Consider the following 20,142-nt stretch of genomic DNA (forward strand, 5'->3'; position numbering starts at 1 on the left):
AAAGCTCAGCTCACACTTTGAACATTTAAACAGTCTTTTATCAGAGTGAACAAGTTTGTGTTTCCGCAGGGTGGAAGAATGAGTGAATCTCTTCCCACACATAGCGCAGGTGAACGGCCTCTCCCCAGTGTGAACACGTTGATGGCATATCAATTCCCCAGAACTTTTAAAGCACTTCCCACAGTCCGGGCATTTAAAAGGTCTCTCATCAGAGTGAACTCGCTGGTGTCTCAGCAGGTGAGATGACTGAGTGAATCCCTTCCCACACACGGAGCAGGTGAACAGCCTCTCCCCAGTGTGACTGCATTGCTGTGTTTCCAGCTCAGACAGGTAATTGAATCCCTTTCCACAATTCCCACATTTACAGTCCTCACGTTCCTCCATGGTGTGGGTGTCCTTGTGCCTCTCCAGGTTGGATGATCAGTTGAAGCCTCGTCTGCACACAGAACATGTGTACAGTTTCTCCCCACTGCGAATGGGGTGATGTTTTTTCAGGCTGTGTAACTGGTTAAAGCTCTTTCCACACTCAGTGCACTGGAACACTCTCACTCGGGTGTGTGTGTCAATGATTGTCTCTCCTGGTCACAGGGACCTTGAAGCTCCGCCCACTCATTTTTCCAGCACAAGTTAGCCGCGATGCGCTGTGATCCCGCCCTGTCCAAGATGGCGGCCAGTGACCCCTTGACCCAGGCGGCCGGGCCTGTCACTGCGGGGCAAACACGGGGCCTGTGGGCTTTATTCGGGGCCTGAGGCCTACCCTGGGTGTTTATGAGGCTTCCCAGCCCACCAGCGGGTCCAATTCCTCCCCGAGCCCACAATCTCCTACCGCCTGCCAGAAGGGCATGCTCAGAGCAAGCCCTGTCCTGCACCTGCACACTGGGCTCCTGTCGTCATTGATAGGGCACATCCTGCTGCGTGGTGGATTCTGGGTAAACGCCCCGCCATTGAAAATCCCCATTGGTGACAGAAATAATATTTTTGTCATCCCATCGAGCTTGTGGGCGAAGAGGCAATAAACTAAGTCAATCAAGAAATTATACAGAAACCTGATTGGGCGCCACTTTTCCATCACCAACATCTTTCTCTGGCCCGCTTCTCGCAGCCTGGTTTAGTCACTAAATGTTTTCTAACAGTTTTCAAATCGAATTCAGGCCTGTTGTTCAAAGGGAAACTCTAGAGACTTCATTCTGTGTGTGCCCTATCTGAGAGACTGTTAACGGGTTAAATAAGCTGGCAACAAGAGATTATAAAAGATGGAAAGGGTTTAAAAATACCACTGACAATGCCTCTAAACACACGGGACAGAAAAATCCACTTCGTCAGTGCCCCTACCAATTGTCTCAATATCCAACTCCTCCACCACTGGTGCCATATGTCTGCAGTATATACGGTTTACAAGATGAGCAAGATGGAGTCAAGGGCCGGGTAGCAGAATGGATGGAAAGATGGCTACAAAACAGAAATCAGAGGTTGAAGTTTAAGAACATTTCTCGGTGTGGCAGGAAGTGAGAAGTGGTGTCCCGCAGTGATCTGTGCTGCTGGGACTAGTGCTGTTTACCATGACACAGAAGCAAAATACTGCGGATGCTGGAAATCTGAAATAAAAACAAAATGCTGGAAATACTCAGCAGGTCAGGCAGCATCTGTGGAGAGAGAAACAGTTAACGTTTCAGGTCGGTGACCCTTCATCAGAACTGGGAAAAGTTGGAGATGCAACAGGTTTTTAAGCAAGTGTAGGGGCAGGGAAAGGGGGCGGGGAGGAAAGAACAACAGGGAAGGCCTGTGATAGGATGGAAGGCCGGAGAGATTAAGAGACAAAAGGGATGATGGTGCAAAGCAAAAGGAGAGGTAATGGGACAAGTTAAGGAACAAAAGATGACTCTAGATGAAGTGTAAATGGCAATGGCAGGAAGATCAACAGCTGCCTTGTGAGAGAGGGGGGAAAATGAAAAAAAAGATAGGGACAGAGGTTATAGTCTGAAATTGTTGAACACGATGTTGAGTCCGGAAGGCTGTAGAGTGCCTAATGGAAAGATGAGGTGCTGTTCCTCGAGCTTACGTTGAGCTTCCGTGGAACAATGTAAGAGCCCGAGGACAGTGAGGTCAGAGTGGGAGTGAAGCGGTGAGTTAAACTGACAGGCGACCGAAAGCTCGGGGTCAACCTTACGGACTGAATGGAGGTGTTCCGCAAAGCGGTCACCCAATCTGCGTTTGGTCTCCCCAATGTTGAGGAGACCACATCATGAGCAGTGAATACAGTATACTAAATTGCAACAAGTACAAGTAAATCGCTGTTTCACCAGGAAGGAGTGTTTGGGGCCCTGGACGGCTGGAAGGGAGGAGGTAAAAGGGTAGGTGTTGCAACTCCTGTGCTTGAACGTGAAGGTGCCAGGCGAAGGGGTGTTGGGGGTGATAGAGGAGTGGACCAGAGTGTTGCGGAGGGAGCGGTCCCTTCAGAATGCTGAAAGGGGAGGTGAGGGGAAGATGTGTTTGGTGGTGGGATCACGCTGGAGGTGACGGAAATGGCAGAGGATATTCCGTTGAATGTGGAGGCTGGTCGGGTGAAAGGTGAGGACAAGGGGAACCCTAGCATGGTTCCGGGAGGGAGGGGATGGGGTGAGAGCAGAGGTGCAGGAAATGGAATGGACACAGTCAAGGGCCGTGTCAACCACAGTAGAGGGAAATCCTCGGTTGAGGAAAAAGGAAGACATGTCGGAAGCACTGGTATGGAAGGTGACATCATCAGAGCAGATGCGGCAGAGATGGAGAAACTAGGAGAATGGAATAGAGTCCTTACAGGAGGCGGGGTGGGTGGAAGTGTAGTCCAGGTAGCTGTGGGAGTCAGTGGGCTTATAGTGAATGTTTACCATGATTTGGACTCAGAACCTGGAGTATGGTGTCAGAGTTTGCAGATGGCACCAAATTGGGTGGTGTAACTAATAATGTTGGGGACTGCACCAAAATACAGGAAAACATAAACAGGCTTGCAGACTTGGCAGATAAATGGGGAATGAAATTCAATATTGCAAAATGTGAGCTGGTTCAATTTGGTAGGAGGAATAAGGAGGCCACTTATTCCCTGTGCTCACTGACCTACATTGGCACCCGGTTAAGCAGCGCCTCGATTTCAAAATTCTCATCCTTGTGTTCAAATCCCCCCCATGGCCTCGCTCCTTCCAATCTCTGTAATCTCCTTCAGCCCCACAACCCCCCGAGATATCTGCGCTCCTCTAATTCTGCCCTCTTGAGCAACCCTGATTATAATTGCTCAACCTTTGGTGGCCGTGCCTTCTGTTGCCTCGGCCCTAAGCTCTGGAATTCCCTGCCTAAACCTCTCTGCCTCGCTATCTATCTTTCCTCCTTTAAGACGCTCCTTAAAACCTACCTCTTTGACCAAGCTTTTGGTCACATGCCCTAATTTATTCTTATGTGGCTCAATGTCAATTTCTTTGTCTTAAAATCCTCCTGTGCAGCGCCTTGGGACGTTTTACTACGTTAAATGCGCTATATAAATACAAGTTGTTGTTGTTGTTAGAAGGGAATGAATTAAATGGAATAAAAGTGCAAAGAGATCTGTGATTACAGACACATAAAAGTAGCAACACAAGTTGAACAGGCCATAAAGAGTGCAAAGAAAGTATTGAGGCCCATTCCTAGAATAGAATACAAAAGCCGGGAGGTAATGTTGAATTTATATTGAACCTTGGTGAGACCACAGTTGGAGCACTGGGAGCGGTTCTGGTCTCCACTCTACAAAAGGATATTGAAGCACTGGAGAAAATGCTGAAAAGATTGACAAGAACGTTACCAGAATTGAGAGGATGCGACTCTCAGGCACGATTGAGCAGGTTTGGGCTCTTTTCTCTGGAAGAGAAGACTAAGAGGAGTCCTGATTGTTATGAAGGGGTTTATAGGGTAGATGTGGAGAAACTGTTTCCACTGATGGATGAGTCAGACAAGGAGGCAGAAATATAATATCGTCACTAACAGATCAAATAAAGAAGTTCGGAGGAAGTTCTTCACACACAGTGTGGTGAGAATGTGGAACTCGCGCCACACTGAGTGGCTGAAGCAGATAGCAATGGTACATTTAAGAGCAGGGTTGATGTATCTATGAGAGAAGGGAATAAAGGAATATGAGGGCAGGGTAGGAAGAGGTCATTAGAGTGGGCGGAGGCTCGTGTAGAGTATAAACACTGGCACAGACCAGTTGGGCCAAATGGCCTGTTTCTAGGCTGTCAATTCTATGTACGTACAGCAGGGGTGGATTAACATTCGGGCCCTCGGGGCCCGGGGGTGGATTAATGCTCAGAGCTACGTGGCCCTTGCCCATGGGGTGCATTAATAACATACATAAGAACATAAGAATTGGGAGCAGGAGTATGTCACACGGCTCTTCGAGCCTGCTCTGCCATTCAATAAGATCATGGATGATCTTCGACCTCAACTCCACTTTCCCACCCAATCCCTATATTCCTTGATTCCCCTAGAGTCCAAAAATCTATCTATTTTAGCTTTGAATATACTCAACGACTCAGCATCCACAGCCATTTGGGGTAGAGAATTCCAAAGATTCAGAACCCTGAGTGAAGAAATTTCTCCTCATCCTTAAATGGCCGACGCCTTATCCTGAGACTATGCCCCCTAGTTCTAGACACTCCAGTCTGGGGAAACAACCTCTCAGCATCTACCCTGTCAATCCCCCTCAGAATCTTACATGTTTCAATGAGATCACCTCTCATTCTTCTAAATGCCAGAGAGTATCGGCACAATCTACTCAATCTCTCATCCCAGGGATCAATCTAGTGAACCTTTGTTGCACCGCCTCTAAGGCAAGTATGTCCTTCCTCAGATAAGACCAAAACTGTGCACAGTACTCCAGGTGTGGTCTCACCAAGGCCCTGTACAATTGTAGTAAGACTTCCTTACTCTTGCACTCCATCCCCCTTGCAGTAAAAGCCAACATGCCATTTGCCTTCCTAATTGTCTGCTGTACCTGCATGCTAACATTCTGTGTTTCCTGTACGAGGACACCGAAATCTCTCTGAACACCAACATTTAATAGTTCCTCAATATTTAAAAACATTCTGTTTTCCTATTTTTCTTATCAAAGTGAATAACCTCACAATTCTCCACATTATACTCCATCTGCCGTCTTGTTGCCCCCTCACCTAACCTGTCTACATCCCTTTGCAGGCTGCTTGTGTCCTCCTCTCAGCTTACTTTCCCACCTAGCTTTGTATTGTCAGCAAACCTGAATACATTGCACTCGGTCCCTTCATCTAATCATTGATATAGATTGTAAATAGCTGAGGCCCAAGCATCCTTACGGCACCCCACGAGTTACAGCCTGCCAATCAGAAATTGACCTGTTTATTCCTACTCTCTGTTTTCTGTCAGTCAACCAATCCTCTCTCCAAGCTAATACATTACCCTCAATCCCACGAGCCCTTATCTTGCTTAGCAACCTTTTATGTGGCACATTATCGAATGCCTTTTGCAAATCCAAATATACTACATCCACTGGTTCGCCTTTATCTACCCTGCCAGTTACATCCTTAAAAAACCTAATACATTTGTTAAACACGATTTCTCTTTCATAAAACCATGTTCACTCTGCCTAAGTGCCCTGTTACCACTTCCCCAGTAATGGATTCCAGCATTTTCCCCACGACTGATGTCAGGCTAACTGGACTGTAGTTCCCTGTTTTTGCTCTCCCTCCTTTCTTGAATAGAATGCTTGGGCCGATGGGCCCTCCCCAGAGGAGGATTAATGCTCGTGCCTATGGGGCCCTCCCCTATGGATGGATGAATGCTGCTGATGGCCCACAGCACCTTATGGGTACCCAGTTTTGAGCTGCTAGGTCTGTTCAAAATTCTATCGCACTTAGCACAATGGATCAATTGCACAGTGTGAAGACACTTGGTGTAATCTGTAAATTCCAACAACATGCCTTCAGTTTCTGAGTCCAAATGATAGTGAACACCAGTGGTCCCAGCACGGATCCGTGTGGGACACCAGTTCTCACTTTCTGCTAGTCCGAGAAACTCCCCTTAACTTCCACCCTCTGATTTCTGTTTTGGAGCCATCTTTCTACCCATTCTGCTACCTGGACTTTGACTCCACACGGCCTGACCTTGGTCAGCCTGTAGATTGTACTTACTGTGGACACAGTACATCAATGGTGGAGGGGGTGGATATTGAGTCCTGTGCCAAGGCGCTGATGAAGTGAACTTCTCTGTCTTTGTGATTTAGGCAACGCTGGTGGTGTTTTTCACCTCCTTCCACCTTTATAAGAATTGTTGCCGAATTATTAAACCCTTTTACAGCCTCACGAGCGGGACACACAAACAACGAGGCCTCGTAAGTTTCCCTCAGAATTACAGATGGGCGGAAGGTGGGAAGTGGTGTTCCATGGGGATTGGTGCTGGGACCACTGTTGTTCACCATTTACATGAATGATTTGGACTTGGGAATCAGAAGCACAATTTCAAAATTTGCTGATGACACTAAATTGGAGGGTGTAGATAATACTGAGGAAGACTGCAATAGCATCCTTGTAGAATTATTCAGTTGTCATAGAGTCAGAGTTAAACAGCACAGATAGAGGCCCTTCGGCCCATCGTGTCCGCGCCGGCCATCAAGCCCTATCTAATCTAATCCCATATTCCAGCATTTGGTCCGTAGCCTTGTATGCTATGGCATTTCAAGTGCTCATCCAAATGCTTCTTAAATGTGAGGGTTCCAGCCTCCACAACCCTTTCAGGCAGTGAGTTCCAGACTCCAACCACCCTCTGGGTGAAAAAGTTCTTTCTCAAATCCCCTCTAAACCTCCCGCCCTTTACTTTGAATCTATGCCCCCTAGTTATTGACCCTTCTACTAAGGGAAAAAGCTCCTTAGTATCCATCCTATCTATGCCCCTCATAATTTTGTACACCTCAATCATGTCCCCCCTCAGCCTCCTCTGCTCCAAGGAAAACAAACCCAATCTGCCCAGTCTCTCTTCATAGCTGAAGCGCTCCAGCCCTGGTAACATCCTGGTGAATCTCCTCTGCACCCTCTCCAAAGCTATCACATCCTGTAAGATTCGAAATTTTCAGGAATTAATCACGCAAGAAAACAGGGTTAATAAGACAGTTTATTGACCAAAAGTAAGCTTGTACAGTAAAACCTTTGATAAAAGGGCATACAAAATGGCCGCCAGACCTCATGATCAGTTTCTGGGACCATTTGATTTCTGTTACTGCGAGCCAGACAGGCTTGTGGATTGCGGACAGTAAGCCCGCGAAAGCCAGTATCGGGAAAACGAAACTCAGGGAACTGAGCATACATATTAATTGGATTCTGAGTACAAGACAGTTTCAGGTAACAAGATGGGGCCCATCAAGAAATGGGCGGACATTTGAATGAACACTTAAACCCATTTACTGTACAAAGGAAAAACCGTTTAACAGCCATCAAAGGCAATCTCCAGACCGATCAATATACGAACCGAGTTACGGTGACAAAGTAAAAGACATTATCGGCCAGGAAGGCCAGTTAAGCTATCACCGGCTCCCGTTGTAAGACAAAGCGCCCCTGCAGAGATTTCTGCCCGCCAAAAATATTACAAAGACAGGACTATGATCTGGCGGGAGATAAGACTGTCCCAAAAGGGTATAACTATGGATTGAGAAGTCCACCAGTAGGTTCGTTGACTACACAGCTTCTTCTACGATTCACGATTCATGCTTTACGATCCAGCAAGTTACGATCCAAAACCTCGGGACGGAAGACAGCACTTCGGTTATGGGACGTGGTCGGTGTTCAGCCAGGCAAGGCTCGGCCACGACGGGAAGACGACGAGGGTGGCCCGGGTACTGTTGTCGGGAGATCATCGACGACCCAGGCCGAAGGAGAAGACACCCTCAGGAAAACCGACGAGCCAGGCTGGAAAGAGAAATAAAAGGACACTCCAGGCCCAGTGCTCCAGTGCTTCAACATCACATCAGGTCGATGGCAGATTCTCCAAGGTGCATCCAGTTCTTCAACAGTTTTAACTGATCCATCCATGACGAGCACTCATCGAGGCTGTATCTGCTGCTCCATCGCCTGAGAGAAAACCCAACTGCGCCAGAAGTTTCCAAATCCACGTGATGACGGAAAGCTGTACCAAAAGGGCTGCGAACCCCTTTTTCGTGATTCTGAGAGTGGTGAGCATGATCCCGAGTTCCTCAAGTCGAAACTTAGTTTAGGTCCAGGGGAGGGAGTTAAGGGTAATCGTAATGTGTTTTCCCTTTTACGATGTGCCGTGTGTTCCCCATTTCCATAGAGTTAAGTTCATAGATATGTGCATGTTTGTAGTGACATTAATCTGTGCTTATGACATGTATTTTATAATGTTGTAAACTGTTTAATAAAAGCATCCATTTCATGCTATTCAACCTGGTCTATTGAGTCTTTCTCTGCACTACAGTTCCCTGCACCTAAGTCCAAGGTCTAGAACCGTAGGGGAGAGTGGGTCGAACCACTCAAGGGTAATTATTGCACGAAGCCTGGTAGGAGGCCAGAAAGAGCAAGAGAAACCCCCTACAGAGATGGCAACCGCGGCAGGACCTTGGCAGCAGGAATGTAGTGTGTTAGATCAAGGTCTGAATAAGCGAAATGTGATGGATGAGAGAATAGCGGATTATGTTTTTGGGAAGGTAAACCTTACAAAACAATGGATATCTGACCTATTAAGAGATAGGCGCCCGCTAGATGCAGCCATCAAGTGGACAGAGAGTAAAGAGCATAAGAAATCTGTAGAGAAGGCGGTCTGGCTGATGCGCTACAAGAAGCAAGTCCAGCTTTTGGACCATGTCGTTGTAGCACAGGCGGCCCAGATCAAAGGGCTACTAGCAGAAGTAGAGGAAAAGGTTGCGGGAGGTCAGAAACTGATTCAATCGCTTAACGCGCTGAATCAGGAACGCCAATCCACAACTCACCACCATGAGACCAGGGTAGAGTACCTGGAATGTCAGGTCATTGAGGCCAAGGCCAGTGAAGGTAGAATGAGAGAGAGGTGTTTCCGCCTAGCTAAGCAGATAGCGACACAGGAGGAAAGTATTCTGGGAGCTAGGGCAGCTTATAAGATGGCCATGGAGGATAGGTCTAGAGACACCGACCATAGCGCTTGCAACAGGGAGCTAGAGGATCTGAGAGCGGCCCTAGTGAAGGCAAACGGCTTGGTGTGTCTCATAAACCCACCAGCGAGCCGGCTCCTGTCAGCCAAGGAATCCAAAAGACCAATTCCACAAGAGGCAGTTAGGGTACCAACCCCCGAGCCCTCAGCACCTCCCGCCTATACCGAGTCTTGGACTCAGGGGAAAGGAACGGAGAAGTCAGACACAGAGTTCCTTGAGGCAGAGCAACCCCAGGTAGCAGAGTCAGGGCCGGCACCGATATGTCCCACATGACACCGGAGGCTCGGTCCGGACCAGGACAATAGCGACCCCGGGCTCCTCATGAATCAGATCATAATGCCCCATAGCGCACGACAGCTAAGGGAAATGATAAGTCACATCCCCAAACTCTCCGAGTCAGGAGATCCCTCCGTGCATTTTAGGGACGTGGAGCAAACCGCAGCAGTTAATGACTGTGACGGGGTTGAACAGTCCAAAATGCTGCTGTTCTCCCTGGACAGCCCGCTCCTCCAGTGTCTCCCTGATGAGAGCAAGAGAGGGCACAAGGAATATGAAGAGTTACGGGACGAGATCCTGGAGATCATAGGGGAGGGTGACGGAACTCCGTTCCTCCATTTAGAAAGGATGAAGCAGCAAGAGGGAGAACCCCCACGGGTTTTCGCCGGAAGGCTGTGGCCAGTGTATCGGCGCAGCTGCCCGGGAGGACCGGACCGGAACGCACTAAATGATGACCAAAGGGCTCATTGGCTCCGGTGTCTGGTCGCCAATTGCTTGCCACAGGTGAGGGAGCAGGTCAGAGCATTGTTTGACCCCACTAACGCCCGCTCCATGGAGGACATAGTACTCGATCAGCTCATGATAAGTTACAGGAACAACAAGAGTAGGGATGTGCCTTCCTCAAAAGGAAAGGTGCATGAGGCAAGGCCTGCAGCTCCTGCTAAAAAGGAATGGCACCAGGAGGGGAATCGCCCTCCCCAAGCCAAGAGCAGTTGTTACGGGTGTGGGAAGGAGGGTCATTGGTGCCGGGACTGTAGAAATCCCTGGAAGGATGTAAAGGGAAAAACTTCCCCAGCCCCAGCCCAAACGCTCATCTGGGAGACAGGGGCTGAGGGGTCGATACATCCCGATGCGATCGAGTCAGTGTTAGAGGCAATGCGGTCTCTAATGACCTCGCAGGGGAAGGTAGCAGTCGCCAGCAGCCCTGTCGCTCCCGAAACCCCAACCGCAGCGCCCAAATGACTGATGCCTGCGCAGCCCATCTACTTGTGTCCGCTCCGCTATGATGCTTGGAGAAGACCTGTTGTGGAAATGGAGGTGGAAAAGGAAAAGAGTAGTTACCTGTTGGATACGGGAGCATCGTGTACCGTGATCCACACAGCTAAACCTTTTGCCTCACCTCTGTCCACCCAGGCTCCCTTCTCAGTAGCGGGTTTCACAGGCAGAGAACAGGCTGGCGTGTACTCCATCCCGCTCTCCATTCATTTGGGAACACTCCACACCACATGGACGTGTATCCTATTGAAGTGGAATGAGGGGGGTGGGAAAGGCATCCTCGGGGCTGATTTCTTGGTGGAACACGGGATCCTCGTGGACCTTAGAAATCACTGTCTCTGGGGAGCCGAGAATGGGTTAGGTAAAGTAGTTGTGATCCCAGGTAGGGGAGAAAAGGGGACCCTGTGCACCATGAAGCCGTCAGGAGGTTACGATCTCGAGCTTATGGTCGCGGATGTCCCAACGGACTTGCAGGCGTGTGTGTCGGACAATCTGACCGCGTTTGCCACCCACAAGCACGACTGTGGGAGAGTCACCGGGTTTGAGGTCAGCGTAGACGGGGACCCCATGATCCGACCCCAAAAGCAGTATAACTTCCCCAAGGAGGCAGAACCCGACATGGAGATAGCAATATCTTCATTGGTGCAGCAGGGCATGTTGAGGCCAATAGCCACTCACGTGAACTCCCCATTGTGGCCGGTAAAGAAGCCAGACAATTCATGGAGGGCCACGGTGGACTACAGAGTCCTCAATAGTAACATCCCAGCCTGCGCACCCACAGTAGCAGCAGTTGCCGACCTAATAGGGAGTATTCCAGCCTCCATGACCACGTTCATGGTGCTGGATATCTCGAACGGTTTTTGGTCCATTCCGCTGTGGCGGGAGGATCAGTACAAGTTTGCCTTTACTTTTAAAGGGCAACAGTACACTTGGAACTGCTTGCCACAGGGTTTTCACAACAGCCCCAGCATTTTCCATCAATGCATGGCAGGAAGCTTAAAGGAGTTTAGCCAGCCCAATCAGATAGTGCAGTATGTGGACGACTTACTCCTGTTTACGGACTCAAGGGAGGAGCACGGCCCACTATTGGCCGAATTATTGGAGCTGTTAGAAAGGAAGGGCTTTAAAGTAAACCCAAAGAAAGCACAGATCGGCCAGCAGGAGGTGAAATTCCTGGGTCTGGCCATCCGCGCTGGAGAAAGAGCCATAGATAAGGCTAGACGGGAATCGGTGCAAGATCTACCGATCCCTAACACAGTAACGGGTGTAAGGTCCTTTTTGGGATTGATTGGGTACTGCAGAGACTTCATCGAGGACTATGCAGCCACAGCAGCCCCGCTGCTCCGACTCTTACACAAGGGAGTCGAGTGGTCTTGGGACGAGGGTTGTCAGGCAGCATTTGAGAAGTTGAAAAGGGATCTGCAGACCGCGCCAGCCCTAGGGGCCATAGATAGGGGGGAGGAGTTTTTCCTGGATGTAGCTGCGAGTGGGGACAGCCTGAGTGCCGTGCTGCTCCAGGAGCGCCACGGCAAGCTGAGACCAGTGGTCTATTCCTCCAGGGTGCTCACGGATGTAGAGAGGAGTTTCTCCAATTGCGAACGGCATCTCCTGGCCACGCATTGGGCTGTGAACAGATCAGTGATCTTCACAGGAACCTCTCCCATCACGCTCCTCATCCATCACACCCCCACAAAGATGCTTCTGGATGGAAGGATTAAGGATGGGACTGTAAGCAGCGCTTGGATTGCGCACTGGACCCTCCTCCTTTCCCAGATGGATCTCAAGGTAAAAGGTCTCTGCGAGCCCAAGCTCGCAGCCAACATGGTATATCCCGGGACAGCCCATCGGTGTTCCGTAGAAGGGGTATGGGAGGTCAACATAGGTTTACGGGCCGGGATACACCCCACAGGCTGCGAGATCTACGTAGACGGTTCCAGTACGGTATCTGCTGGCGAACGACTCACAGGGTGTGGAGTTTATGACCCTACGGCAGACATTGCCCTGGCGATTAAGCTCCCCAGCACTATGAGCGCACAGCAGGCTGAACTGTCCGCGGTGGCATACGTGGTTACGCACCCCGAGACCTTCCCAACCCCATACACGATTTGCTCGGACAGCATGATCACATGCAATTCGTGTACGGAGTACATCGCCATCTGGTCCCGCCGCGGATATACCTCCGCGGACGGGCCGCCTTTAACAGTTAAGCCCTTGCTGGAAAAGATCCTGGCAGCTGTGGGGGAGGAAGGGGAGGTGTTCATCCACAAGGTGAAGGCTCATTCCACCACAGAACCCCGCAGTCAGGGCAACCAGCAGGCGGATGCGCTAGCCAGGGAGGGTGCCCGCAACGGCATTTTCTGGGACCCCTATGGACCCGGACCCGTGGCCGCGATCTGAGACAGGGAGGGAGCCCCAGGGAACACAGGGGTAACACCGCCCCCAGACCTAAAGACCGTCCAAACCCTGGATCCCGCCCTAAAAACAGTCCTAAAAGCCATCACTGAAGGCAAACAGGTAGAGGGTCCGTACAGTACGGCAGCCCTCTCAGTCAAGGAAGGCATGCTGTTCCGAGAGGAACAGTGGGCTGTGCCACAGCAGCACCGGAGGGAATTCCTTCAACTGGCCCACGAGGGTCCAGGGGCAGGACACCCCGAGCCTGAGGTTATCTGGCAACGGGTAGAGCAGGCGGGATGGTGGCCAGGACTTACAGACGATGTCCGCGAGTTCTGTGCGAGCTGTCTTGTGTGCGCTGCGAACAACCCAGACCCCCAGAAGAGGAAGGTGCCCATGGGGCACATCAGGAGGGTAGAGGGACCATGGCAATCGATTCAGGTCGACTACATAGGGCCCCTGCCCGCCGCCCAGGGAGGCTATAAGTACTGCCTTGTCCTGGTGGATGTGTTCACCAAGTGGGTAGAAGCCTTCCCGTGTAGAACAGCTACGGCGCTGGGTACTGCCAAGATCTTGATCCGGGAAGTGTTCTCACGGTGGGGACTCCACCGTTTTGTTGCGTCCGACCAAGGGAGTCAGTTCACCGGTCAAGTGATGCAGAACACCCTCATGCTCTTGGGCATTGAAGGGAAGTGGCACATAGCGTACAATCCCCAGTCATCCGGGATTGTTGAACGCATGAACCGGACCCTCAAGGAAAAGCTGAGGAAAGAGACAATGGGCTCGCCCCAGAAATGGGCGGAGGTCCTTCCTTTAGTCCTCATGGGGATCCGGGCCAGCCAGTCCAAAAGTACGGGGTACTCCCCACACGAATTAATGACTGGAAGGATCATGCGAACACCCACCCATGTACTAGCCCCGGTGCTCACTGAGGGCCAGCTCCAAGAGGTGAAGCGAGACAAGTTCGTCCAAACCCTTTTGGAGCGCCTGAAACAGATTTATGGGCAAGCGGCTGGGAACATGGGGAGACAGCATCAGGGAAATTGACTATTACTGGAACCTCGTAAGCAACAGGAGTGGGTTGTTGGAGACCAGGTAATGGTTAGGAACTATGCCCGGATAGGGAGCTTTGAACCACTGTACATGGGGCCTTACAGCATTGTAGACAAGGCCAGCCCCATGGTTTATGCAGTGAAAGTGCCCCGACGTACTAAATGGTTTCACATTAACCAGTGCAAGCTGTTTAAATCGGGTGCACGAGGGCCAACAACAAGGGCCAGGTCTGAGGACAAAAATCCTCAGCCTGCGACAGAGTCACAGACCACACCGGCTGGAGCGGTAGCCTGCATGAAGGAAGGAGCCATCCCATTGGAGTGGGAGGTCTCCCCTCTGATTTGGGATTCGGAAGAGGAAGAGCCCGAACAGCTCGACCCCGCCCTTGACCCGATCACAGAGGAGGAAGAGTCAGAGGACGAAGATCCCGCCCTCGACTCAAGCTTAGGGGAGGTAGGGATTGGGAGCGGAGACTCACTGCCTGTAGGGACAGGGGAGGTGGAGTCGGATGCCACAAATCCCGGCCCCGGGGGGGCGGAGCCTGAGGGAGGGGAGCCGAAGCCGGCAGCTGTGGTGGGACCACAGGCTGTGATGGGGAAAGCCCTGACCCCCGGTCCGTCAGCCCTGGGAGCCTCACCCAAGGCAACCCCTCGTAGGTTGACTCGAACGCCCCAGCTCAGAAAGTTTTGGCCAAATTCTCCCTATCTCCCCCAACCTCGGTCCAGAGCAGCCCAAGAAAGGCACGGTTCCCGTTCAGCAGCGACAGGCTGCGGAGGATCAAAGCCGAAGGTAAGTGCAACCCCGCCACAGGGAGTGGCACGCTGCAGCCCTCACAGGAATTAAGTATGCCGCCCGAAGGAGGGCGGCACTGTACATAGGATTTAGGTAATGATAAGTTAAGTTAAGTGATTAATGATAGTTTAAGGTATGTAAAGTTTAATAAGGTGGGGATGTTTAAAAGGTAGTTGTCAAGGTCTGCCCAGTATGTGTGTTTGTTTGGAAGCGGGGTCGAGGGACCCGCACGCACGTTTAATTAGGCCAGCACCTATTGGGAGCCTGGCTACATCATCTTATCGATTAAAGAAACCAGGGATACATGGAAAGGATTCTCGTCACGCTCGCGGTGATCGGGTGCGGGCTGGCCTACCGGGGCCACACCAAGGACGTCATCGTGTTTGGATGTTCCAGGGACATGGCCCCCATCGTGACGGATGGGACGGGAAAGCGAGAGGTTGAGGAAACCGCCACCTACTTCCACCAGGGGAGATGGCCAGGATGGCTGGGGACGAATTCTACGGGATACTCCAGCAATTTCGGCTTTGCCTACCAAGAGACTTCGTTATCATGCCCTCGGGTGAGGATCCTTGCACCCAGAGTCAGCGTTAACGTGGGAAAGAGAACCTGTTTGGTGTGTAATGGGAACGTACCGCTAAGTCGATGGTGGTGGCTGCGAAAGCTGGGAAAGGACATGAAGAACTCCACGGTTGAGTGGGAGCGACTGGGTAACAATACCCATCGGACAATTACAGGGACTCACGGACAATTACGTGTGTGTTGGGACAAATGGTGGGAACCAGATGAAGGAATATATGTCTGTATGTGGGGTTCAAAACGTGTTTGCCCCAAGGGCGTATCCATCTTTTTCCAGAGGCAGTGGCAGGATGAAGGAAAGGGGATGAGATGGGATGTCAGCACTCGGGCGTGCGGAGCCCCATACTCCCCTATTCCGGTAAACGCCACTGAACTCATTACCCGCCCACGCAAGCCCCTGCCCACGATTCCGGTAGCACTAGCCCAGAAAGAAGGGTGCCCCACCACCGCTAAGGGACCCGGGAATGGTTTAGTATTGGTACCCACCAGTCAGGTACTGTACCAAGGGGTACACTACGCGGTGGCCTCAGTGATTCTAAACCTCACTGATGTCCGATTGCCGGAGTGGTGTCCCAAGGAAATGGAACAAATGTACCAGGTCCTGTTAACCCGAATGTTCAGACAATTTTACGAATTTGACTTTGCCGACATCGACAAAGCCAAATTATACACCACACCACAGGAAGTTTTGGATCGGGTAGGGAGGCAAAGAAGGGATGCAGTAAATGATATTTTCTCTGTTTTTAATACCGGGACGTCTGTTGTCAATGCTCTAGACAACAGGGAGCTGCAGACGCAGATCAATGGTTTAAAAGCCCAGTTAAGGAACATACTGACAGACGAAAATAAGGTAGTGGGTTCTGAGTTACATGAGGACCAGGCCATGACACTACAATTAAAGGAAATAATTGCTGAGCTGGAAAAACACGCGAGAACGGTAAATGCGCTCATTAAGGAGGATCGGAATGCGTCCAACCAGGCTGTGCAGAACGAGGCCTGTGTGCTATATGGGGCGTGGTTACTGGGCAAGGGCCGCAGTAATCTTGAGGACTTAAAACAAGGTTTGGTCCCGTCTTGGATCAGCAACAAGCACTTGCAAGCGCTCCACCCTTTTGAGAATGCATTAAGCCCGTGCCAGCTCAGACTAGCTGCAGAGGCGTACCCAGTCCCGGTGGACTGCGGACACTCAAATCACACTATTATGGGAATAGTGGTAAGAATGCCGGTGTTGGGTCACACAGCAAAGCCCGCCCCGGTATACAGGGTGGAGAACATTGGAGTCATTCAGGGGGGCGCGCACATTCGTTACGCAGTGGTCCCGCCTTACGTCATCAGATGGGAGCGTACGATGACAGGCACTGACCTCTCGGGGTGTCGGAGCCGGGGAGCACACATCATCCTGTGTCCCCAGCACTTGAATGCCTTTTTGAAACCACAGTTCGGGTTCAGAGCTGCTAGCGCGAAGCCGATAAATTGCACCATGGAGGCAATGGCACAGGACCATGTGCCCCCGCAGGTGGCATATATCGGAGGTGGGACATACTGTGTCACCACTGCAGCGCCTCACTACCACCACGGACAGCACGAGTGGTGTCCGGTCAGTGATAGCAGCTTCTGTTTTAAACCCAGGGCTGAAGTTCAAGTGGCACAACAACGGATTGTCCCCATTCCTGCACCCTCCACCGTTCACCTCACTGTAAAAGAGAATTTCACGGACTTGCAGCGATTCATCGTGCATTTTGGTTATATCATTCCCCCTCTTCCCGAACACCTCACCAAGATTCTAAAAGCCGTTATAGTTTCACAGAAACATTTTTACACACTGGAGCAGAAGACATTAGAGAAAGGGAAAGACATATTGGACATAGTCACCCCACCATGGTGGGACCTGTTCACTAATATAGAGATCCCGGCCTGGATTAGAATAGCATTCCACATCCTAGTAGTGTGTCAGGTTTTAATTGTAATATTTTTACTGTTCGTGCATTGCAAGAGAGGCAAACGCCTCCAGAGGCATGAGAACACAGGAGAATGGAGAGAACGCTATGTGCGAGTGGGGGAAGAGGACACCCCAGTCTAAGCTGCTAGTATTAAAAATTGAAGCGTCCCTCCATTTTTGGATTTTAGCCACTGCATGATTTAAGTATGTGAATACTGTTGTGTTATAGCCATTGATAAGATTTTCCTTTTGATTAATAAAAGGTGTATGCAGGTGGTGCAAGGGGTATCGACCCCTTCACATCTGAAAGATGAATGTGTTATAGTTTAAGATAATGCTGCCTATGATTGTCCAACTGTACACAAGGTAATTATTTTCGGAAATGGGAACTGCATGTGTCGTGAGGGTCATAGATAGTTAATTACCAGGAATGTTTGGATGTGAGGAATCAGGGAAAATTTGCTCACCAAGGATTGTTGATACTTTAAGCAAGCTATCAGTATCACAGGGGGGACTGTAAGATTCGAAATTTTCAGGAATTAATCACGCAAGAAAACAGGGTTAATAAGACAGTTTATTGACCAAAAGTAAGCTTGTACAGTAAAACCTTTGATAAAAGGGCATACAAAATGGCCACCGGACCTCGTGATCAGTTTCTGGGACCATTTGATTTCTGTTACTGCGAGCTAGACAGGCTTGTGGATTGAGGACAGTAAGCCCGCGAAAGCCAGTATCGGGAAAACGAAACTCAGGGAACTGAGCATACATATTAATTGGATTCTGAGTACAAGACAGTTTCGGGTAACAGGATGGGGCCCATCAAGAAATGGGCGGACATTTGAATGAACACTTAAACCCATTTACTGTACAAAGGAAAAACCGTTTAACAGCCATCAAAGGCAATCTCCAGACCGATCAATATACGAACCGAGTTACGGTGACAAAGTAAAAGACATTATCAGCCAGGAAGGCCAGTTAAGCTATCACCGGCTCCCGTTGTAAGACAAAGCGCCCCTGCAGAGATTTCTGCCCGCCAAAAATATTACAAAGACAGGACTATGATCTGGCGGGAGATAAGACTGTCCCAAAAGGGTATAACTATGGATTGAGAAGTCCACCAGTAGGTTTGTTGACTACACAGCTTCTTCTACGATTCACGATTCATGCTTTACGATCCAGCAAGTTACGATCCAAAACCTCGGGACGGAAGACAGCACTTCGGTTACGGGACGTGGTCGGTGTTCAGCCAGGCAAGGCTCGGCCATGACGGGAAGACGACGAGGGTGGCCCGGGTACTTTTGTCGGGAGATCATCGACAACCCAGGCCGAAGGAGAAGACACCCTCAGGAAAACCGACGAGCCAGGCCGGAAAGAGAAATAAAAGGACACTCCAGGCCCAGTGCTCCAGTGCTTCAACATCACATCAGGTCGATGGCAGATTCTCCAAGGTGCATCCAGTTCTTCAACAGTTTTAACTGATCCATCCATGACGAGCGCTCATCGAGGCTGTATCTGCTGCTCCATCGCCTGAGAGAAAACCCAACTGCGCCAGAAGTTTCCAAATCCACGTGATGACGGAAAGCTGTACCAAAAGGGCTGCGAACCCCTTTTTCGTGATTCTGAGAGTGGTGAGCATGATCCCGAGTTCCTCAAGTCGAAACTTAGTTTAGGTCCAGGGGAGGGAGTTAAGGGTAATCGTAATGTGTTTTCCCTTTTACGATGTGCCGTGTGTTCCCCATTTCCATAGAGTTAAGTTCATAGATATGTGCATGTTTGTAGTGACATTAATCTGTGCTTATGACATGTATTTTATAATGTTGTAAACTGTTTAATAAAAGCATCCATTTCGTGCTATTCAACCTGGTCTATTGAGTCTTTCTCTGCACTACAGTTCCCTGCACCTAAGTCCAAGGTCTAGAACCGTAGGGGAGAGTGGGTCGAACCACTCAAGGGTAATTATTGCATGAAGCCTGGTAGGAGACCAGAAAGAGCAAGAGAAACCCTCTACAATCCTTCCTGTAGTGTGGCGACCAGAACTGCACACAGTATTCCAGCTGTGGCCTAACCAGTGTTTTATACAGCTCCATCATAACCTCCTTGCTCTTATATTCTATGCCTCGGCTAATGAAGGCAAGTATCCCATATGCCTTTTTTACCACCTTATCCGCCTGTTCCGCCGCCTTCAGGGATCTATGTACTTGCACACCCAGATCCCTCTGACCCTCCATCTTGCCTAGGGTCTTGCCATTCATTGTGTATTCCCTTGCCTTGTTAGTCCCCCCAAAGTGCATCACCTCGCACTTTTCTGGGTTAAATTCCATTTGCCACTGTTCCGCCCATCTGACCATATCGTCCTGCAGACTGAGACTACCCTCCTCGCTATTTACCACCCTACCAATTTTTGTACCATCCGCGAACTTACTGATCATACCTTTTACATTCATATCCAAGTCATTAATGTAGACCACAAACAGCAAGGGACCCAGCACCGATCCCTGTGGTACCCCACTGGCCACAGGCTTCCAGTCACAAAAACAACCCTCGACCATCACCCTCTGCCTTCTGCCACTAAGCCAGTTTTGTATCCAATGTGCCAAGGCACCCTGGATTCTATGGGCTCTTACCTTCTTGACCAGTCTCCCGTGCGGGACTTTATCAAAGGCCTTACTGAAATCCATGTATACCACATCCACTGCGTTACCCTCATCCACACACCTAGTCACCCCCTCAAAAAATTCAATCAAATTAGTCAGACATGATCTTCCCTTGACAAAGCCATGTTGACTATCCCTGATTAATCCTTGCCTCTCCAAGTGGAGACAAACTTTGTCCCTCAGAATTTTTTCCAATAATTTTCCTACCACTGATGTTAGGCTCACTGGCCTGTAGTTCCCCGGTTTTTCCCTACTCCCCTTCTTGAATAATGGTACTACATTTTCGGTTCTCCAGT

The 20,142-nt window shown here is 50.1% G+C and overlaps 1 protein-coding gene across 1 annotated transcript in view; it reads right to left on the reverse strand.

The window, feature by feature from the left end:
- LOC147093788 (uncharacterized) overlaps positions 1-20,142 on the reverse strand; it is a 139,719-nt gene that overhangs the window by 71,479 nt on the left and 48,098 nt on the right. Inside the window, exon 5 of the mRNA XM_085974217.1 lies at positions 68-301. Within this exon, the coding sequence (XP_085830343.1) occupies positions 68-301 (234 nt within the window). The remainder of the gene's footprint in view (positions 1-67; positions 302-20,142) is intronic.

This window comes from Somniosus microcephalus, unplaced genomic scaffold (genome assembly GCF_052327205.1).
Source record: "Somniosus microcephalus isolate GS21.2 unplaced genomic scaffold, FLI_Smic_1.0 unresolved_chr1, whole genome shotgun sequence".
NCBI classification, from domain to species: Eukaryota; Metazoa; Chordata; class Chondrichthyes; order Squaliformes; family Somniosidae; genus Somniosus; species Somniosus microcephalus.